Genomic DNA, 22,820 nt, shown 5'->3' with positions numbered 1-22,820 from the left:
CGTTGCCGAGCTGAGGCGGCAGCGCGGAAGGAGCCGGAGATGGTGGCCGCGGCCGGGGGGGCCGCAGCTCCGCGTCGCCTCGCTCTTGGCCGCGGCGCTGCTGGCGCTGCTGGTGTCGCAGCCGCCGCCTGGCAGCGTGGCCGGGGCCAGCCTGGCCGAGAACGTGGTCTGGGCCGTCAACGCCGGCGGGGAGGCCCATGTGGACGTCCACGGCATCCACTTCCGGAAGGACCCCCTCGAGGGACGGGTGGGACGAGGTGAGCTCGCCGGAACCCCCACGCCAGCGGCTCCTGCACCTGGGGAAGGGGTGGGGGGGGGCTCGTGCACCTGAGGGGGAGAGGGGGGGGGCTTCTGCACCTGAGGGGGAGAGGGGGGGCTCGTGCACCTGAGGGGGGAGAGGGGGGGCTTCTGCACCTGAGGGGGAGAGGGGGGGCTTGTGTACCTGAGGGGGGGGCTTGGCGTAGGGCGAGGAGAGCCGCCGGGCTGGCTGGTTGGGTGATAGGGCGATGGATCTGCCATGTGTCGAGGCAGCCTATCTGGGCCTCCTGCGATGCTGCCCTCTTCGCCTGAGACTGCAGAGGCCTGGAGGGGAGAAGGATGTGCCCCCCTCCCGGGGGAGGGTCCTTGGCATCTGCTGGGTCTCCCAGAAATAGGGGGAGGGTCGTGCTCTGAGTTTGACAGCGCTGCTTGTCAATGGGATGGAGTGGGGGGGGCTCACCAGGGAGCAGCTGCCCTGCTGCCCTACCTTCTGCCAAGCTGGGCAAAGGGGGCGACGCAGTGGTTGCCTTCCACGTTGTGGTCCAGTGGCAGCTGCCACAGAAAGTAAACTTGAAAGCATGCCCTTCCCTTTTCGCTGCTCCAGAGGGGGTGTCCCTCCGGCTCTGCGCCCCGGGACAAAGGCGGCCGTCCCACTATTAAGGTGGGCATGCTTCCAGAGAAATGCTGGGTAGAGGCAGTGCAGGATTAGCCCCTCAGCCCAAACTGCAGATGCTGTACAGATCCTGGTTCGAAAGAGGGTGGAAAGAGCACTGATCGCCCACGTGCGTAGACTTTGAGTCCAAGGCACTACGTAGATGTTGTTGGCCAGGAGTAATGCAGTTCTCATTACCTGGAACATCCAGCTTTGGGGCTTCCAGGTGTGTTGGAGCACAACTCCTATGCACAGGGGAGCTCCCAGCCCACTTTTTTTCCCCTTTTGTGGATTCTGCCCTTCATATCCCTGCTTCTGCTCTGGGGAAGTCATGGCCTGATCTCACATGACGCTTCTGACTTCTGCCTTGGTGTGAATTCCATTGCACCCTCTGCATGCAAGCAGAAATTTAAGCAGCGAAGGGAAGATGAGGGATAGACCAGCCTTTCTGACCTTGCTGGGCTTCCCCTTCTCCTCACTGCAGTGGCCTGTTCTCTTTCTTCAGAGCTGCCCTCCATGATCTGCTTCTCCTTTTTTCACCATTTCCCAACATCTTGATTTCTACAGTTATTCTTGTCATCTCTCTTTCCTCCTCCTCTCCCTCTCCGTATTGGCTTATTGTGGCTGGATTTTGGGGCTTCAGTGACAAACCAGAGTTTCTGAATTCTTTTGACAAGTCATTATAATCTGCTTTCCTTGTATGAATGGTAAACTGCAAATGTGAGGAACTTGAGCATATGGCCTGTTCTCCTTTTGATTCACATCAGATGGTGGGGGGGGGCAGCCCCTCATGCATGCAGCTCTGATGGAGATAGATAGATGTGGTGTCTGCTCAAAGAAATAACCACACCAATTCCAGGTGCCTCTTTAGGGAGCTGTTTGTGGTTGGAATAAACCAGAAGCTGCTTCTCTTCTACCTCCTTGTCTTATAAAATGCTGCAATAATTTTTGCTTCCTGTTCTTTCTACATTTCTTGGGGGTTTTTTTTCCTTCTGTGCTGTGCTGTTTTTTAGTGTCCCAGAACTGGGCTGGTGGGAAGTGGAAAATGTTAAGCCATTGCAAAGTTGCTTGACAGTTTCATCACTTTGTGCTCCGGTGGTTCCAATAGTTTTCTAAGTTTAGCTGGACTCTCTCAGCTTCTTCCCCATTCTCATTTCCAGGCCTGTTAATCTTTAAGCAGCTTGAATTCTAGAGGGTTATATTGGAAGGACACAGCACTTCGACACAACGCTGCAGTTCCTGCTTTCACATGTCCAGTAGTACTTTCACTGCTAGGGGAAGAAGGCTTGATGAGTAAAGCCTTAGTAGATTGTGTGGTTTTGCAAAACAGATCATAATCTTCAGTAATGTCTGTCATCTTCTGGGGCAGTTTATAGATATGGAATATGATTTTGCTGCACAAGCTGAAGATTCTTTCAGTGGCATGAGCTGCCAGAAGTTTCAGCCCTGAGCTCTGTAGTCTGTAAAAACGACAGTTTATTAACTGTTTGCAAAGCGAAGACAAATGCTTAACAGATTTACGGTTGACAGACATAATTGGGATAGTGGACATCCTAAAAGATAAAAGCAAAATTTAAAACTTTCATGGTACCTTAGAGAAATAGTCTGAAAATAAACGAACAGTTCCCATGATGAGAGATTGAAGGAATTTGGAGGATTAACTTTCAGAAGGGAAGACTAAAGGTGGAGCCCTCTTCAAATACCTGTAATCATGTCTTATTGGTTGGTTGGTATCCTGCCTTTAATATTTTTACAAATAACTCAAGGTGGCAAATATATCCAACATCCCTTCCTCCCCTATTTTCCCCACAACAACAACAACCACAACAACAACCCTGTGAGGTGGGTTGGGCTGAGAGAGAAGGACTGGCCCAGAGTCACCCACCCAGCTTTCATGGCTGAGGCGGGACTTAAAGTCACGGTCTCCTGCTTTGTAGCCTGAAGCCTTCACCATTACACCAAACTGACTTGACTAGGCCAAACTGGAGGATGGTCACAATCTTGTTTTATCAGGGTCTGGGACATGAAATAATGGATTTAAACTGTAGGAAGAATGTGGAAGAATTATTTTAGAAAAAAATTCTCATAAGTAACAGTTCAACAGGAAAACTAACTCCAAGAAAGATGGTGGGCTTCCTTTCTCTGAAGACAAGAGTTAGTCTTTTGGGATGTATTAATTTGGATTCCTGTCCTGGATAGGAAGTTGGATTCGATGGTCTTAGGCTCCTTTAACATTTTGATTCTCTGATCTTGCCCCCATGATCATACTGCAGACATTTTCTGACCATGTAACTGAGCTATCATCAGATTTAATTACACTAAGCAACTTCCAGATTTTTCATTCAAAATCAATATGTGACATATATTAAAACAAACCTCCATTTCACACATTTTCTGTGTTGCCATCATATTTACAAATTGCCCTTTGATGTCAAAACAAAGATTCTTCCAATATTCAGCTCTTGCACAAGTATTTAGATTGTCTTCTCTATGTTAGCTGTAATCAAATGGGTTGAAAGTTACCAGGTTGGGAAACGTTGGCTTGCAAAACCTGGACTTTGCCACAAGACTATAAAAAGTATTTCAGGCTTAAGCTTGCTGCAATATTCTGACTGCAGGCAGTTGGACTGTGCATGCATGCAGTCTCTGTCTTTTCTCAATCAAACCCTGAAGGAGTTTGGCTGCTTGTATACTGGACAGTCCATGGATATGGCCCAGTTGCCTCTTCCCAAGTGAATACGGCTTTTCCCCAGCTGACTGCTGCAGCTCTCTGCAGGCCCTTGGTCTGCTTCCCACTCTCTGCCTCATTTTAGCATTAAGGTTTGGAAGTCCAGTGAGTTTTCTGGGATTCTAGCTGTGAGGAAAGATAATTTTCGGTTGCTTTGTTTCCTGCGTTTCTATTCTACTTTTCTCTGGTTTGTGATCTGGAGTAGTAAAAGTAACATTGGGGAAAAAATGGCAACTCTTCAGCACTGTTGTGTAATGACTGTCCATGCGCTGCCCAGGAGGAGCGGAAGGGGCTGCACTCAGGCCCAAGGGTGGGTCACTTTTCCCCAGATGCCACCAGGTGGGAGGGAAGGCTGCTTGTGGCAGTGCCATCTCTGTCCCAATAAAGAGATGGCTTTGGGGCCATTCGGGTCCATTTCTCTCTCAGATACTCCTGAGCTGGAGATGGGGGCTTGCCAAGGCTTTTCTGCTGAGCTTTTCTGGAGAGGAAGGCCAGCCAAAGCTCCAACCTGAGGCTCGAGCTATGCACATAGTAGGGACTTGGGGGTGGCGGGCGGGCATTCTGCATTGGATTCCAAATTAAAAGCCAGAAATAATGACTTGGTGCTGAGGTAGGCTTGGTCCCATGTATATTACATTATTTCACAGTAAAATGTATTTAAACTATAAATTAAAGCAGTCTTCTCAACCTGTTTCAGAGCACTATTTAGTTGGGAGAAGAAGAGGACTTTATAATTGTATCCTGACCAGCTGACGTGTTATAATCTAAAAAGATTATATGTGTTATAATCTAAATCTAAAATAATACATAATAACGAGGTGGGGTGGGTTTTTATACTCTTCACTTTTAATGTCACACTGTGGAAGTTGGTGGCCATATAAATCTGTGTGTGTGTCATGGCTGTATCTCTCCTATCCAAACTTTATGAGCTGACAGCTGGACATTAGCAACAGAGAGAAAGATTGGAAGAAGAAGGGGGGAATGGAAGCCCAGCTGAGAAGCTCCAGCCAGTCAAGCTCAACTATCAATAAGCAGAGCTGGGAACCGAGAACCTGTTTCCTGAACAATATACAAGCGCCTGATTGGACACTTGCAGATAACTGGGGGGTGGCGGGTGGGTGGGGGTGGGAGAGGAATATTTACTTTGTATTGTTTGCACAGGAAAATCTCAGCTTCAGCTTCGCTACTTCTATAACCACGTAAGCTTTAGTAAAGTATACTCTTAGCAAGAACAAATAGCCAGCAGTCTTTCTTTGCTAGATGACTGAGGGGGCCAGTTGACTCTGTGTGCATGTGTGTGTGTATTTCACAGTCATTAATATTTCCTATATTCATTTTTCCTAGAATAAATTATGTTCTGAACACAAGGTTGTGTTTTTTATGTTAATTCTTTGCATCTTGAATCCTTTCTTTTCTAACTTCCTCCCCAGAATGGATCTCTAGTTTAAATCCTGCATGGTGGAGGATCTGCTACCACATTTGAGACAGATCCAACACAGCCTCGGTTTGAACACCTTTCACCGAAAGGAAGACACCATTTCATCAGGCAGCTTCTTCCTCTGTTATCTCGTCCACCATCCTATCTAACCCAAATCTGTTTCCTTGTAGTTCCTGGCTGTTGGCTCTGGTCTTAGGCCTCTGAAGAGCTTTCCTAACTCTCCGCAGCCCCTGTGCTGCACTCTAAATATACCCCCTTCCTTCATCCAGTCTGTGCCAGATTTGGTTTCCAGAGCCTTCCCCGCGTTGATGGCAGAATTGGACACAGAATTCCAAGGGGGGCTTAAGCAGGTCAGAGGAGGGGAGGGGGACAATTGCCTCCCATGTCCTGCACTCTGTACACTGGTGAGCGTGTCGTCTCTTCCTCCCCTTGTTTTAAAAGTAAGTGTAGGTCATACCTTAGGAACTCTACAATTCAAATCCAAACATTGAACAAAAGTTGTTTAATCTTTATGGTGTTACAAATTGTTTTAATGGGTTGGCTGTAAGCTACTGGATGAAGAGGTCATCTTCAACCAAGCAGGTAGCTTTCATTACTTGGTAATGGTTTACATCAGCTTCCTCCTCCATTAGATTTCATCCTTGTTTAGAGGTCTTTCTGCATTATGGGTACAGAATCGCACGTTAGAGGATTCCCTGCTTTCAGATATTCCCAGAGTCACTTCTTTGCAAAAGTTTCTAGGCAGATTTTTCTGAGTCATGGCAAATGCGCTGGGAATCTGCAATTCCTCTCATTGCAAAAGCCAGGCAGACTCGGGGCCCTCAGGTTCATAAGAGGATCCCAGCGCTGAATCTGCCAAATGAGTAGGCTAACCATTTCTTCTACTGGGAACTTTAAGCTTGCAACACACTTTGTTTTAATCTGTAGTGTGCTGCAGTATTGAGAATTTTGGCTCAAGGAAGGTCCAGGCGGCGTCTTAAGCTCAACTCCTACTAATTTATTCTTCAAATCCAGTTTTGCAAGTCTTGATTAGAGAATGTTGCATGCTCTACTGTGGGTGAGTGAGCCTTCAATGATGAGTGTTAAAGTTGTCGATAATTGATGCTTAAATATAAATATAAACCTGCTGTTGCTTTTGGATGAACATACCCATGTCTCATAAAAGCTGCATTGTTTTTGAAGAGACAAGAGACGTGTGTGTGTGTGAGAAGGAAGAGTGGCTTTGTAGATCAAAAGATAAATTAGCTTTGTGGTTAATTGAAAATGCTCTGTTATCAGCTGATATTATAATCACATGAACGTACTGTGGCCATACTTAAAATAAAGATGCTCATCAGCCATTTGCACTTCCATTGGGATTGTGCTGCTTGTTTGGTAGATGAAGCTAGAATCAGGGCAGGAGTGCACTGACTTCAGTCTGGAATAACTTCTCTTCTTAGTGCCTGGGAGTAAAGTTTTCTTTCCCTGAATCTGAATGACTTCCAAGCTGGATAGCACATTTTGCCCCAAGTGAGTGTATCCAGGTTCTACAGGTAAATTTAAACAGGTTTTCCCACACATAGTGCCTGTCAGACCTACCCCGACTTGGTCCTTTAGTTAAGAAAGACCCTTGACTCCATTTATAGTGAAAGGTATACTTTTACTAAAAGCCAAGTGGATTACAGTATAACAAAGCCAGAACTGAAGTTTGCGGGCTAGAATTTCCCAGTTAACTTTCCCCATCCAGTTCCTCACCTCCCCTGGCCCCTATTGTCCAATTATATTTAAAATTCAAACAATCTCTTCAATGATGGGCTGGTTGGTAAGATATTGCATTCCATTCCCAGGCTTAGACCTTGAGATGGTGTCTCTGGAAGGTATGATGAGTCTGTAACCTTCCCCCGTCCCATTCGGCTTCCTCCCATGGCAGGCTCATGGCTAGCGAATGAGAAGCTCTGACAGGCCTCTCCAAATGACACCCCCATGATCTAGCCATGCAGCTAGTCCTCAGTTTATAACCACAGTTGGGACCAGCATTCCCATTGCTAAGCAGCAAAGCTATTAAGTGAGTCGTGGCTGATTTTCCAAACTTTCTTTTTTTGCCCTGTTTATGCAAATCACTGCATTTATTAAGTGAATCCAGCTTCCCTCCTGGCTTTGCTAGCTGGAAAAAGCCCTGTTTCTGGAAAGGGCGTGCTTAAGGATTTACACACAGGAACTCAAGCTTTGGTTCGAGCCTGCTCAAATTTTGCCATGACTTTGGGCTCTTTCGGGGAGGAGAACTAAGCATCCCAAATGGGGGCATATGTGGAATGATTTGGGACACAACTTCTGTCATTGAGATACTGAACGTACTTATCATTTCTCACAGGAATTACAGGGGGTTTTATGCCAAAAATAGCAGAATGAAGGCTTCTGCTTGGCTGTCATAATGCTGAGGTTAGACATTTTGACATCAAGTCATAACCTTTACACAGCCTAGTTCTTCAAGCATTTTCTTCTGGGCTAGGGGTGGCTGAAGTTCCTTTTGTTATTTTGTGGTTCCTTTGTCCTCCCACCCTCCTACATGCAGAACAAAAGAGGGAGGAGAGCTACCCCAAGGACACATGAGAAGTCAGCTGTGTAAAATGGCACGACTTCCTTGCGGATCTGCTCTGCCCATCTGTCAAAGAACTCTTGAGAAGTTCTCATCTCAGAATTTAAACCATGGAATGCATAAACCATAAGAAAACATCACATAAACACTTAAAATGAAAATAACCCAATAAAGAGAATTACAGCATCAAAGTGGTTTGAAAATATATAGTAGTCTGCTACTAATAAACGGGTAGTGCTTGATTTATGACCTTATGAATTACAGTCATAAGTCGTGCCAATCATTAGTGGGTCACTGTGTGACTATGCCCAATTTACGATCTTTTTTGCAGCAGTCATTAAGAGAATCATTGCAGTCATTAAGCGAACCCCATGCATATTAAGCGAATCCATTTCTACAATGGACTTTGCTTGCTGGAAACCAGAAATAATGCTGGGTTTCAGCAAAAAAAACTAAACCGCAGTGACGTGACCACAGGATTCCCCAAGCAGCTGTGAATGCAGGGGATGAGCACCCAGAATATCATCACGTGACTGCAGGGAGGGTGCCAGAACTTCACATCTGGGTTGCAAGTAGCTCTAGGGATGCTCATCTGAACAGTTACTAAGTGACTGGTCTTAACTCAAGGACAGCCTGTATCACCAATTCAAGATCTTAGTTTTGTAACCTGAAAGATGTAATGGCTTGCATTGCAGAGAGAAGCAAGCACAGCTGTGTCAGTTTCTCTCCAGAAATGAGATCCCAATATTGAGCAGACCTGAAAGCTTTTTATTTCTTAGTTACCGTCCCGAGATCCACCCGAGTGGATTCTGGGGGGAAAGTGGACCGAGCGTCCCTGAGAGGGATGCAGCTAAAGACGTGCTCCGCATGGGACTTTCTTTTCTGTACTGTTCCAGAGTTTGAAGCTCCCTCCCCACCAATCGCTTCCTGGTTTTGTCAAAGAGTTCCTAATTTAGCAGCTTAATTTAAGAGGGAAGAAAATGCTCCACTGTTTTTGTTAAGCTACTGAAAGTAGGAAGTCCTTGTTGACCTGCCACATGTCACCGGGAAATAGGCCAGTAGATCTTGAGCCAATGTCACTGGCAGAACTCTTGGGATACCTTGTGACCCGCTTGGTTTAGCCTGCAGATGTCTTTCAAGTTAGCTCTGTGTGTGTGTGTGTGTGTGTGTGTGTGTGTGTGTGTGTGTGAGAGAGAGAGAGAGAGAGAGAGAGAGAGATTGAGAGATTTGATCAGGGAATTCTTTCCTTAAACTTTGCAGGTGTGTCCAATCTACAGGTCGTATGAAGCCCTGAGCAGCTAGTTAATGCAGCTCCACAAGATTGTATAAAAGATTAAAACAGGAAATTAGTTATTTATATACATTAACTATACTGCATAGTTTATCCTGTATGTGGTCCAAGACACAATGCGGCCCAGGCAAGCCAAAAGGTTGGACACCCCGTGCCTTAAGGTCTGGGGGAAGAAGAAGGGGAGGGAAGGAGAAGCTAAACACTTAAATGTTTGGTGCCACCTTCCCATGGGCTAAGGCAGTGGTCCCCAACCTTTTTATCGCCGCGGCCCGCTGAGCGCGCGCAGGGGTGGGGGCACGGCCCAGGAGCTTTTGCGCACGGCCCATTGCGCACGGCCCAGGAGCCTTTGCGCTGCAGCGTTCATGTCCCCCGGCCGCTGCGCGGCCCGGTGCCAGGTACTCCACGGCCCGGCACCGGTCCGCGGACCGGGGGTTGGGGACCACTGGGCTAAGGTAAACTTGCCTTATGCTTATAAAAATTACTGTATTTTTCGGACTATAAGACGCACATTAGCTTTAGAGGAGGAAAGCAAGAAAAAAAATCAGCCCATTCGCCGCTGATTGCTGTGAACGGGTGGTGCCAATAGGCAGGGGCGATCCCCGCCACCTAGAACAGCTGATCACCGCACCAACCCTCCTCACCCACGCGCATTTTTCGCTCTATAAGACACACAGACATTTCCACCCACTTTTGGGGGCATGGGGGAAGTGCGTCCGAAAAATACGTTATGTATTTATTTATTGGAATTGCAGCTTCTGATTATGGCATGAAATTGCCCATCTTGCGCTCCAACCCCGAGGATCAAATTCTCTACCAGACGGAACGCTACAACGAGGAAACCTTTGGCTACGAGGTCCCGATCAAGGAAGAGGGCGACTATGTCCTGGTGCTGAAGTTCGCCGAAGTCTATTTTGCACAGTCACAGCAGAAGGTAAGAAAGAAAGAAAAAGTTGTCCTGGGAACTCAGCCTTTTTTGTGAATGAACAGAAGTGCCATTTGAAAGGCTGGTGGAGCTGGAGGGGGCATCCCAAGAGGTGTGGGTTGGGCTGCCATCCTGGACGGTTTCCCCTGGACTGTGGAGTGCTCCACTGTGGAGGGGGGAACGACCTTAAACTTCAGTTTTGACTATATATCTAAAGATACTTGTCTCATTTATGTTACCAGTGAGTGGGCATGCCCTTTGGTCCAATTCACAGCTCCAAATGTTGGCACCATCTCAAAACGGTGTTAATAAAATAATATTTCCATTGGTGCAGCATTTATTGAAAGCAGCTCTCAGTGGCCTGAGTTATGCAAGATTCCTCAACAAGGAGTGTAGACGGGTGTGTTGTGTGTGGCCGTTCCATTCTTCACAGAGAGAATTTTGAGCAGCTTGAAAACTCACCTGCGTCTGTGTTCCCAACGTGCTGAGAGCAATTCTGTCTCCTTTTCAACTTGCAGGTTTTTGATGTGCGTCTGAACGGCCACATGGTGGTGAAGGACTTGGACATCTTTGACCGAGTGGGACACAGCACTGCCCACGATGAGATTGTTCCCATCAGCATCAAGAAGGGGAAGCTGAGCGTGCAGGGAGAGGTTTCTACCTTCACAGGGAAGCTCAACATTGAGTTTGTCAAGGTAAAAGGAAAAAAAAAAAAAAACTTGCAAGAAGGCAGATTGGCTAAACCCTTTGTCACCATCCTGTGCAGGCAGAGGAGCCGAGGGAGCCACATGTCTCTCTCGTTCTGGAGCCAGAGGAAGGGGCCAGTAGAGCAGGAAAGAGAGTACAGGTAGTCCTCAATTTACAACAGTTCGCTTAGTGTCCGTTTGAAATTACCAAGAGCCTTGGTACTACAGTGGTTTAAAGCACCCTGTTATTAACACAGCTGCCTGCAATTTACTGCTGGTTCGAATCTCTCCAAGGCTCAAGGTTGACTCAGCCTTCCATCCTTTCTAAGGTAGGTGAAATGAGGACCCAGTTTGTGGGGGCAATAAGCTGACTTTGTATAAATATACAAAAGTATGAAGGCTATTGCTTAACGCACTGTAAGCCGCCCTGAGTCTCCGGAGAAGGGCGGCATATAAATCAAATTTAAAAAAAAAAAAAAATTACAAGGGCACTGAAAAAAGTGACATTTTTAGTACTTATGACCCCATGGTCACATGATTTACATTTGGATCCTTGACAATTGACTCGTATTTATGACAGTTGCTGTGTCCTGGGGTCGTGTGATCCCCTTTTGCAATCTTGCGACAAGCAAAGTCAGTGGGATTCACCTAACAACCCTGTTACTAATTTAACAACTGCAGTGATTCACTTAGAAAAGTTGTAAAAAGGAGCAAAATTCACTTAACAAATTTCTCACGTAGCAACATAAATGTTGGGTTCAATTGTGGTTGTTAAGTCGAGGACTACCTGTACAGAGTTTCCTTCAGTCAACAGCTGCTATGGTTCCTTTTGGGAGGGGCAGAACTCTGCGGTGCTTTCATACCAGAGCCTTGACATCAAAGCCCAGCTGCTGTGGCCTAGAGGTGGAGCTCTTGCCTCACAATCAGGAGGTTGTGAGTTCAATCCTAGGTAGAGACAGATGTAGGGTCTCCTGCTTGGGCAGGGGATTGGACTAGATGACCTGCAAGGTCCCTTCCAACTCTGTTAGCCTATTAAACAAGCGCCTTTGTAGACATGGGTGCCTTAATGAGACATGCTTGCTGTCCCTGATCGTCTTGCTCCTCGGCTTTGTCAGGGCTGGGATTTTTCAGACCATTCATAACTCAGTTTTAAAAATAATTCAAAACTCCTTTTGCAGACTGAATGTGCTATCAGCCAATTCAGATTCAAAGTTTGAAGCATCTTCCCTCTCCTGAGTGGATAATCAAATAATATAAGGTCCTAAGATAATGTGGAAATCAAGCACTTGGTACCTGTCACTTGTGCTCCCAAAGCATTTTGGGCAAAGAAAGACTCCCGTCCAGTTGTTTTGGCTGACCTTGTACTAGATTGGTGCGACTCACTGTCAGGGCTGGGCCGGCTTCATCCCTACCCCCATGTCCTTATCCACCCACATCCCATGTCTCCCCTCCCTTCCCCGGTTGCAAATGACAGCCTGGCCAGATGTGATGCAAAGCTAGAAGCAGAATGGCAGCCATGACATGTGTCTCCACAGGCTTTGGCTTGGCGCCTGGCTGGCTGGCTGGCTGGCATCCTACCCTCAAAGGCTAGGAGGGAGGTGGGCCATGGGGGGGAACAAATGGGCAATAAACATGTATGGCTATGTGGTGGGAATTAGGGAGGGGGGAATGACAGGGTAGCTCAGAATGAGTTTGGGCCAGCACTCAAAAGCCATGCACCCTGAGAAACAGTGTGGATTACCCAGAAATCTCAGCGTATTCAAAACATCTACGTAGATGAAACTTCATTGGCTGAATACAGAATAGTCATTTTGGGCGGGGGGGGGGGGAGGCTGGGATGAGGGGAAACATTTTGTATCATTTTAGCACTGGAAATTTAGTTCTAGCCTGACTTTACTGCAGCCAGCATCTTTAGGTAAAAGAACCTATCACTTCCACCAAGTGGAGTCGAGGGTCTTTCTTTCCTAAGGGATCTACCTGGGGCAGGTCTGACAGACTTACACTGCAGAGTCAAGGGCAGCATATTTTCGCCAGTGACATACGACGAGAAGTTGCACCCTCTGTCCCGTACCGAGGCTACCATTGATCTTCATCTGTTGGCCCAAAAAGCACCCACCTCTGTTATTTCTAGCTGCATCAAGGCTAACTTTGTTCCTGTGATCTCTTGAGTGTGTGCATGAACGTGGATCCAGTCTGAATTTCACTCAGTGGAGTTTGAATTATTTGTGGGCTTGGCCTGAGGGACGTTTGGGAGGCTAGTTTAAGTACAGGTAGTCCTCGACTTATGACCCCAATTGAGCCCAAAGTTTCTGTTGCTAAGCAACACAAAGTGTGTTTTGTCCCATTTTACAACCTTTTTGCCAGAGTTGTTAAGTGGACATACGGTCATTAAGCAAATCTGGCTTCCCCTATTGACTTTGCTGGATGAGACGGTTAGAAATGATGATCACTTGAACCTGGGCAGTGCAGCTGTCATGAATGCATGCCAGTTGCCAACGCCTGCATTTTGTCCACAGGGATGCTGCAATCGTCATAAGTGTGGGAACGGATTGGACAGAGCAGAACAGAACTCTTTATTGGCCAACTGTGATTGGATACACAAGGAATTTGTCTCTGGTGCAGAAGTCCTTAGTGTACCTACTGGTCATAAGTCAGTGCCATTGTAACTTTAAATGGTCACTAAATGAATAGTTGTAAATCGAGGTCTACATGTACTTAAAAAAAGTCCAACAGATAGCTGGCTGTGAATCCCAATTCACTTTCTCCCAGTAGTATCCTAAACCGGGCAACTCTGTGGGCAGGTAACAACCCCTGAGAGCCTGGGCTGTGAACTCTTCTACAGAGCTGCCATAAGAGCTCACAACCTCCTTGGGCAGCCCCAAACCTGAACCATTCTTAAAAATCAGCTCTTCCAAAGGAACAAATGGTCACGAAGGAATTCATCAACTCTCTGTTGCTTTCCACAGGGGTACTATGATAATCCAAAAATCTGTGCACTCTATGTCCTCGCAGGAACAGTGGATGGTGAGTAACTTCTTTGTCTTCCCATTTCTTCTTTGAACCCCCAGGCAAATGGCGGGCGATCCTGTCTCTGTCCAAAGGACAGCTCTCGGTCACACACCAACACAATAATTTAAGGAACTTAAGGTGATGTTAAATTCAGTTGCTAAAAGATAGAATCTGTAACCGTAGAAAGAGCTTCAGTTTTATCAAGCCTGGGATGCGGCAGAGAAATAAAGTTGTGTAAATGGAAAACCTGATTTTAAGAAAGAGATTTGGTCATTGTTTATTTTTGAAGTCTGTTCTAAAAAGGAAAAGATGAAGTAATGTGTCCATACTGTCTGATATTAATGATAAACTTAAGGATTGAATTATTATTATATTGTTCCCAATAATAATTATACATTTTTTGTCAGAGCTGCCTCTGTCCATTTCCAGCAAGCAGCATGCTAGCTGACATTTTTTCTCTTAGTTATCTTTTTTCCCATATACAGGTAATCTCCAAGTTACGACAGTTCACTTAGTGACCGTTCTAAGTTGCGACATAGCTCCCCCCAAGTACTTACGACACAGTCCCAAAGTTATGAATGTTGCAGCACCACCGCAGTTGTTCATCCTTATGAATCCGCAAAGGCACTGCAACATTCACCCTGCCACAGGCTCTCTGCCTGTGGAGACTCACCTTGCGAAGACCTCCTCTGTGTCACAATGTCTTTGCCTGCTTCGTTACATCAGGCCTTCGGTGCATTTGCAGAGAGCAGAGGCCTCAAGTACTGTGAGATCATACGAGATCAGTAGCGCGAGATCTCGTTCTCCTTTAGGCCTCTATTCTCTGCAAATTGAGGCCTGGATGAGATCTGCGGCAAAAGGCTTTGCAAATGGAGGGAAGGCTTCGGTCCTTCAGGCCTTCCCGCCGTTTGCCATTTCCTTACCGAAGCCTGCAGGTCATCTTTGCCTTTGGTGGCAAGAACAGAGACCAGGAGGGATGCGCTGGACCCTCCCGGGCTCCGTTCTTGCTGGCAAAGGGTTGCCGAAGCCTGCAGGGAGATTGCTTGCCAAAGTGTTTGCAAGTGGTGGGATGCTTTTAGGCAGTGTGATTTCACTCTGTGGGCTGAGACTGGAAGACGTCGTACTTTGCGACTTCAGGCACCCATGTGCTTGTGGATGACCTCACACGATCTGCTTTTTCCCATCAATTTAATTCTGATTTATTCCCAATATTACTTGATAAGTCAATGAAAGGGCTTAACTCTTAGCAGGTATTAAGCCTTCAAAATGGAAAATTGAAAAGAAAAGCTGTTGCATCAGTTTTACTAGTCCTGGTGAATCTTTTAGAAGCATGTTTGCATGTTCCGATCAGAACCTCTTCCTGGAATTTCCTCTGATTTGTTGGATTCGATACCCAAAATATTTTGAAAAGTGATAGCAGCCCTTGTCTTCTATGGAGATTCTCCGTCCTCCAGGTCACAGTTGTCCCAAAGGTGCTTTTTTCAAGAGGCAACTGGACTTTCTGGTTTCTCTTTGAAGATGTTTCGCTTCTCATCCAAGAAGCTTCTTCAGCTCTGACCGGATGATGGGGAACTGAAGGATTTATACTCCTTGCAGGCAGCTGGTCATTTGCATTAATTTGCATTAAAAGAATGCAGTTTGGAATATTTGCTTATTGGATTGTTCGCTACAGAGAAAAGAGAGAGCAGCTCCAACCTCAGTGCCTCCCAGTGTTCTGAAATCTAGAGGTCCCACACAAATCCTGCACTTGGGGGGAAATTAAATGTTCCTGGGTCAGGAATGAACCAGATGCACCTCCGATTACTGTACATAGAACGGTCCCAAGCAAGGCACTTGCTATCTCCATCCAGCCTGTCACAGGAAATGCCACCCATAGGCACACAATGGAGGGAGGAGCAGTGCTGGAATCAGGACCCGTCATGACTGGATTTTGCTTATCAACCAGTTAGGTTGTATGGTGGCTCTGAAGGCCCTATGGATCCAGGGGAGTGGACAGCACCAACAGAAACAAGTGGAATATATTAGGAAGGTTGCGTAAACAGTTACAGTGGCTCCAGATCAGGGAACCTTGCAAAGGAAGCCACAAAGCTACAGCGTGGGCATCTCTCCATATCAGCTGAATATCTAAGAGTATCATTGCACTGGCTGCGTTGTCAGTTTCCCAAAACCTCATCAAGATGCGAATCCTCTGTTGTTTGTAACAAATGAAGAACTTTTTCTCCAGACTCAAAACCCTGGTGGCCCCATAGCCAGAAATTCCACCTGGTTTGTTCCCATTGATCCTGGTGCTGCCCAAAGTGGTGCGGAAAGTGTAAACACTCAGGGGCCTTGTAATTCTGATTGTGCTGTTTTTGGCTTAGGAGTCTGTGGGTTTTCCCCTGCAGTGGAGGTAAGCGAGCAGTTCTTGCCTCAAAGCCAGTATCAGATTGATCGGTCGTGCTTATGTGTCCAGTAATTGAAGGCAACATCTCCTGAATGCTGGCAACCTGGTAGAAACTCAGTTTAGGCTGCGTGACAATATAATTCTGGTAACAGTAGCTGGAGTTATCCTTCAATATGTTCAGGGTCTCCAAAAGATAGGAATTAGTCCTGCACCGCTAAAAGAAAATAGATGGTTCTAGCTTTTAAGGGTTTAAACATTAACTTTTTCTTTGTAACTGCTACGTGTTGCTCCCAGCCAGTGGAAAGGTTTTCTCTTTAGTTTGCTGTTCAGTAAACCAGACTCAGCCAGTACGTGTTACCTAAGGAGGGTTTTCCCACACGAGACGGGAAAATGCCTCGAGCCTTCTGGCCAAAGAGGCGGACATAGCCCTGTATTCTCGGGTCCATTTGAGCAGAAAGGAACTCCTCTTGCCTCACCCGCAACAGTTTTCTTTTTACTAAGTTCTTCTAGCTGCAGTCAAGTCCCACTGCAAGAGACAACAGTCTGTAGGCAAGCTGAATGTGTTGCCATGCTACGCCAGAGCACTCCTGGAGCAGGGAAGTCGTAGGTTGCCATCTGGGGGTGAGGGTGGGGGTGTCATTCCCATTTGGCTGACCTTCTCTGGGTGGTAGAAGAGGTCACGTGGACAGGGGTCTGGCTGCAGGTGCTCTGGCTATCTGAGCAGTGTCAGCCTACTTGTCTGTTGAGAACACCCAGAGGAAATGGAAGGGAGCCTCAGATTTCTCTATTCCCTAGGGCTAGTGCCCCAAACTTCCCTTCCAGGGGGGGAAAAAGGGAGTTTGTAATGGTCAGAAAATGCTAACCTGTTGCATTTTATGGAGAGGATGACATGTTCAACTCTCGGTGGGATTCTACGTTGGCCTTGATAAGGTTTTGTATGTGGATTAAGTATCTTACCTACAGCTTTGAATCGTAACGGTTTAGGGTTTAGAAAAATGCTCCTTGCCTCCCTGCAATTTCTCTGCTTTGCACCATGGTGTAGACTCTGGCATTGTTTTTCTTCTTTCTACAGATGTTCCAAAGCTTCAGCCTCACCCAGGCCTGGAGAAGAAAGAGGAGGAGGAAGATGAAGAGGAGTATGAAGAAGGGTCCAGCCCTAAAAAGCAGACCAATAAGAACCGGGTCCAGTCAGGCCCCCGCACACCAAACCCCTATGCCTCGGACAACAGCAGCCTCATGTTCCCGATCTTAGTGGCCTTTGGCGTCTTCATTCCAACCCTCTTCTGCCTTTGCAGGTTGTGAAAAAGACAGCAAGCACAGTGGTCTGCAAGCCGGGGAGGAGGAGTTGGGCCGGACGTGGAGTCAGCCCTGGCTTCTCCGTATTTAAGGAAAATAATGGCTTTTTAAGGAGCAGCAGGTACAATAAAGGGAGAGTTTGCATCCCCCTCAGCAGAACTTTGGGTCTTGGCCAGCTGTGGGCCAGCAGCGGGCACCTTTCCTGTCCAGAAGGTCTTGAAGCAGAACCTGGATCTTTGGGGCAGCGAATCCTGCGACGAACAAGATGGCGTCAAAAGGGGCGGGAGAAAAGGCACACGATCCAAAGGTTGGCTGAAAAGAAAAGCGGCCACTGAGCAGCCTTGCTAGAAGGATCCACGGGTGTGGAGGTGGGGGTTGGGTAGACATCCGCTAGAACATTTGTAGCTCAACACATGGTACTTCTTTTCTCCTCTGAATGAGGAGGTTCACCTTGACGGATTGATGTTTGGTCAACCTGCTTTTGGTTATGGAACAGGTTGAGCAGGTAATCTAGGTCCCCTGCTCTGCCAGGCATTCTGAGAAGATTTTATTTTCAGGCAAGTGCTTTCCCTGGTCATGACAATTCTGGCAAGTCTTGAGTTGTCCTTAGAGAATTCCCTCTTCCTCTCTCTCTCTCTCACACACACACACAGACACGGTGTAACTTTAATCTAGTTTCTCTCCCCCTCCTCCCAAATGCTGTGATTCCACTCTTGACTCCTCTTCCCATTCCACGTTACGTGGCAAAAACCTGACCAGTAGAAGCTGGCACTCCAGCAGGCATGTAGGAATCTTCCCTGATGGCCTTCCGTTTTTCTTGTGCCTGGAGACTTTCCATAATCCAAGGCAGCATCTCCTTTTTTCTGCTTAAGAGGTCCAGAGCTAGGAAATCTCGAAAAGGTTTGTGTCTTTGAGCTTCTTTAGGCTCAGCTTCAAGGCAACTTTTGAAAGAGATGCATGCCCTCTGGAGGGATCCCGCTGGCCATTCCTTTCTCGGGTCTTTTTGTGGGCAGAGTCTGAAATGACCTTCCATGGAGAGCAGATTGTATTGTAAGCAAAGGCAGGGTTGCTTGAGAATCTATAACCTACAGAAAAATTCCCTCCTTGGGCTGTTGGGATTGCTGTTGTTATCTTCCCTAAATATTTACTGGGATCTAAGGAATATTTCTCTCTCGCCTCTCTTGATGTGGCTTTCTGGTTTTCCATTGCTGTAGTTATATAAGTGGAATCTGGGCAAAACAAAGGCAGAGTGGAAGACATTTTCCTCCATGGCCTTTTCACACAGAGAGCGAGATGACTGTACTTGTCAATCAGTCAGTTGATATTCAGCTCATGGTGCTTGAGCCCTGCAGCGGCCAGGTTGTGCCACCGTATTTAATGTTTGTTCCTATAATCTGTTCCATTTTCCCAGTTTGTGGGCTTAATTTTAAGGCACTTGTCCGGTTTCTTTCCAGCTACAATCTCAACAGGGAAGTGAACTGTTTTGCATTTTCTTTTCATACTGCTAGTAAACATATTAAACTCAGTCAGCTGCTCTCTTTTTCCAGCTGGCTCAGAAAATAGTCTTCCTGCCCAGATTTGGCTTCCTTTTAGACATTTCACCTCAAAAGTAATTTTTTTTCTTTTTATTTATTTATATATATTTCTACCAGACAGTAGTATGCCCACCCCATCCTGCCCCAATTTATTTAGGAATAAACCCCATTTGACTGAAAATGCTGGCAGGGATTTGCAAGAGCCCCATCTGAAAGCTGCTCCCCTTTGCTCTTTCTGACCATGGCTCTAAATTTCGTTTGATGGAAGCCCATATTCAGAAGTAGGGTGTCCCATTTTCATGGCTGTCATTGGTGAAGTGACTTCTGGGTTATGCCCTGTGAGACAGTTGATACCTGCTAGCAGAATACAGCTATGGAAATTTCGCACCTTCATTGTCTCACACACACATTACCCCGAAATAATTTCACCAATATATTCTTTGAATTTCAACTTGGAAGAATTTGAATCGGAAGCCATGAATGTTGCAGGTGTGGACAGATGAATCTGTTTTTCAAAGCAGGTGGATGTTATGTGAGCTCAGGTACATAGCCACGAGGGTAAGGGGCTGACTATTCATTTTTTTGAATCCTTAATCTTTAAACGAAAGCCCTTGTAGCTGTTTATTTGGAGACTGACTTATATTTTGCAAGTGAACAGAACATATAGGCTGCCTCGCCTCGCTCGTACCCTAATTTCCCACTTGATTGTAAAACTGCACATTTCCTCCACAAACAAATGGAAGATGGAGGAAGACCAAGTGAGCGATTGCAACCTTATTTCCATTCCCTTTTTTCCTCCAGGGCCAGAGGAGGCAAACAGTTACTGATTATCTTCCTGAGCTATCTGAGTACTTGCTATCGTCTCCAATTCAGAGAACTCAAAATTCCTAAAGGAAGAGATGGTTTGTTTCTGATATGGATGGGTAGACTTAACGCAACTGAAATTCTGCATTTCTGGGTCTTGAGGCGTAAAAAAAAAGGCAATTCCCTTTTATCCTAAGAAGGTTTGGTTCCAGTCATTCACTAGTAAGAGCAGCTTCATCCCTATTTTTTATACAGAAAGAACGTGGCCCTAATTTTCCCTTAGAATTTGAATACGTTGAGTGTGGTAAGACATTCTAGTATTTTCTTTCTTAAAGGAAACTGCAGCAAAGTCAGCATTTGAATCTGCATTTGTTGCTTCTGCCTTTTGAACTTTTTCAGGTATGAGTTGGCAGGCTTCTTTGCATGTCAAGAGGTGGTTTTTTTTTTTTAAAGGAACTTTGTTTTGTAGAAACTTTGCACGAGAAAGGCCCTTGGAGCCCCATGCTCTGTACACTTGCAAAAAGTGGAGAAGTTCACCCTCTACCCTTCACTTCCTGTTCTGAGATGCCCTTAAAACCATGAGCATGTGCGAGGGCTGGGTCTTTCATTCCTCTATATACTCTGAGAATAAAAAACAACAACAGGCGTATCTGTCAAGATGATGCTTGCAGAGTTGCCCTCCACAAAGCACATCACAACAGAAGCCGATCTCTTCTTCCACAGATTTTGCTTTTACAACTCTCTGGTTGTGTTTGTGCGGGGCATCTGCCCCTTTTAGGATCCATAAAAGTATTAAGACTACTGTGGATCTGCACAGTTTGAGACAGAGGGTTGGGGGTCAATTGGCTTACGTTGCCTTGGCATCTTGATTTAGGGATCGTGGTCCTTGAGGCTCTTCTATACCTAAGCTGGAGATCTTGTGCTTGCAGGCTGTAGGGTACAAGGGAATGGCAGTCTATGCCTGCCAGATGCCAAAAGGTGATGAAGGTTCCTTCCGCTACCGCTGTTGTGAGCAGGGTCCGCGTTCTGGATTCATTTATGCCGATGCATGCTTTAGTTATGTGTTTGGGGCACCGGTCCTTGAGTAGTAGCATTATTGGGCACAGTGGAATCTGGCTGCCCCTTTGTGGAATTGTTTTTATTTTGTGACCTACATTTTGCTTGCACAAATATCATGCCCTCTCCCTTAGCCAGTAGGGGGAATAAATGACTATTTTATAGTTCCTGAGGTTCCATCAGACCTATGCTATTGAGAAATGTTCCTGTTTTACTGCAGCAATTTAGACATTCAGAAGAGGAAACCTATGAATCGGGTATCATCGTTTAAATATCTTCAAGAGTGAGAAAGGGCCATTTGAGCAGCCTTGGGAAAGATCTGCAGTTGCCTTTGGCGGGAGGGCTGGGTTGGGGCTCATCAGTGAATCCCAAAGGTAAAACTCTGCTTTGGTATGGGCATTGGGTAATTCCAATGAGTATTCCGTTGGATGTAGGCCAAGACTCGCTAAAAGCATCTCCGACTCCCATATAAGTTGGAAAGATCGGATGTTGGAATTTGCCAAAAGGAAAGCCTAAGTGAACGGATATTGTTGGGCCTCCCTGGCCGCAAAGCCAAAGGTAAAGTTGAGGTGGTTGCTGTGGAGAACTGTGTTTATCCTAAAGACCTGACTGTAGATGGCTTTTGAAAAACCCCGAAGACAAACACAGCAGTAGAAATCTCTGCTGGAGAATTTTGGATAGGCCTCGAAATGCCGTCTTCCTTCAGGAGCTTAGCTGGTGGTGCACAATGCCTGCTAGCCCCTAATGCTGCTTCCTTCAAAGCAGAAGAGCCGAGGGAGGTAGGGAATAGGGAGGCATTGGCAGCCAACCTCCTTCCGTTGCCTTTGGGCTGCCCCCCCCCCCCGCCCCCAGGCCCCCAAAGCTGTGCTTGATGGGGATCTGAGAGTGGGGCTTAGCTTCCAGATCGTTATTTGACTTGGTCTCTGTTTGTGTCCCTGGGTTCGTTTCTTGAACCAAGAGATCACTCCCTGGTTAAGCCTATGGGAAATTATTTGGGGTGCCTTTGGGGAATGCCTTGAGAGATTTTTGAATTCCCCCCAGGGAAAGGGCCTGACCTTTCTCTCTCCCCCTCTATCTCTCCCCCTCTCTCTCAACTTCACTTCCTAAGCCAATTGGAGTCAGGTCACCTTGTCACGATCAAAGTTTAAGTGGAGATAATCCTTGTTATTGTTGTTAACAAGGCAGATGCAGGTTTGGGGGGCTGCAGTCTCAGCTATCAGAAGATTGAGGCCCCACCCTTTATTGTACTGTTATGTGTGTTTATCTTTTCTATTTGTGTCCCTGCTTGCTAAAGAGGCGTTGACATGGCCTCTTAGGACAGCCTAGAACAGGGTCTCCAACCGTGGCAACTTCCACCCTGGAGGATTCCAACTCCCAGAATTCCCCAGCCAACTTTACTTTGCTGGCTGGGGAATTCTGGGAGTTGAAGTCTGCCAGGCTGGAAGTTGACATGGCCTAGGCCCTAGAATGTTTGCTGCCAGGTTTCAAGCTTGGGTGGAATCTGTCCTTACGCTGGTTTGCCATTCATAACTTTAAAGTCAGTACATAATTCTGAAGCAGGGTGGTGCGTTCAACTGTCCTTTACTTTTGTGTCTTTTAATATTTTGCATTGGTTCTTTTTATTATTGGGATGTGTGTAGGTGTGCATTTAATATTGAGCTTGGGCAAAGGGTAAAAAGCACATACGACTTTTGTCTGACTACATTGGCTTTGCAAAACATTTCTTTTCCTGGGGAAGTGAAATAGGTATGGATGAGTTCTGCATTAATTATTCCCTCCATCCCATTTTGGTACATTTAGCTGTTTTGTTTTGTTTTTTAAATACATTTTGTTGGTTTCTCTTTTTTTCTCTCTCAGGATGTCTGGTTGAGGGAAATATTCTGAAATCTACTGCCTGGCAGTTTTAACCAGCAGTGTGTTAAAAAAAATAAAAATTATATTGTCACTTAACAAAACTGGCATTTTTATTTTTTTAAGTGGAAAGATGACGGACTCAGCTCGAAACTCTCTAACTCGTGCCTAACTTAAAATCCTGGAACCACAACAAAGAATCCTTCCCAAGCTGGCAGTTACATTGTTGCCTCCGGTAGGCCTTAAGCTTGCTTGTCCTTCAGCCTCCCGTCCTTCCGAGGTGGGTCAAGTGGGGAGGCGAGATGGTTGGGGGCAGGAGGCTGAGAGGGGGCTGTA

General features: G+C 46.3%; 1 protein-coding gene across 1 annotated transcript; it reads left to right on the top strand.

The window, feature by feature from the left end:
- Positions 1-194: 194 nt before the first annotated feature.
- On the top strand, positions 195-22,582 carry MLEC (malectin). Its single transcript, XM_070950731.1, has 5 exons — positions 195-257; positions 9,695-9,873; positions 10,383-10,559; positions 13,517-13,574; positions 17,015-22,582. Exons 2-5 carry the CDS (start codon positions 9,709-9,711, stop codon positions 17,242-17,244), a joined length of 630 nt encoding a protein of 209 aa, XP_070806832.1. The 5' UTR covers positions 195-257; positions 9,695-9,708; the 3' UTR covers positions 17,245-22,582.
- Positions 22,583-22,820: the final 238 nt, after the last annotated feature.

The sequence above is a fragment of the Pituophis catenifer genome, unplaced genomic scaffold (assembly GCF_029215685.1).
Source record: "Pituophis catenifer annectens isolate HBS135680 unplaced genomic scaffold, rPitCat1.0.hap2 SCAF_10, whole genome shotgun sequence".
Classification (NCBI taxonomy): Eukaryota; Metazoa; Chordata; class Lepidosauria; order Squamata; family Colubridae; genus Pituophis; species Pituophis catenifer.
Note: the sequence above shows the minus strand (reverse complement) of the source record. Positions and strands in the feature narration are given on the sequence as shown.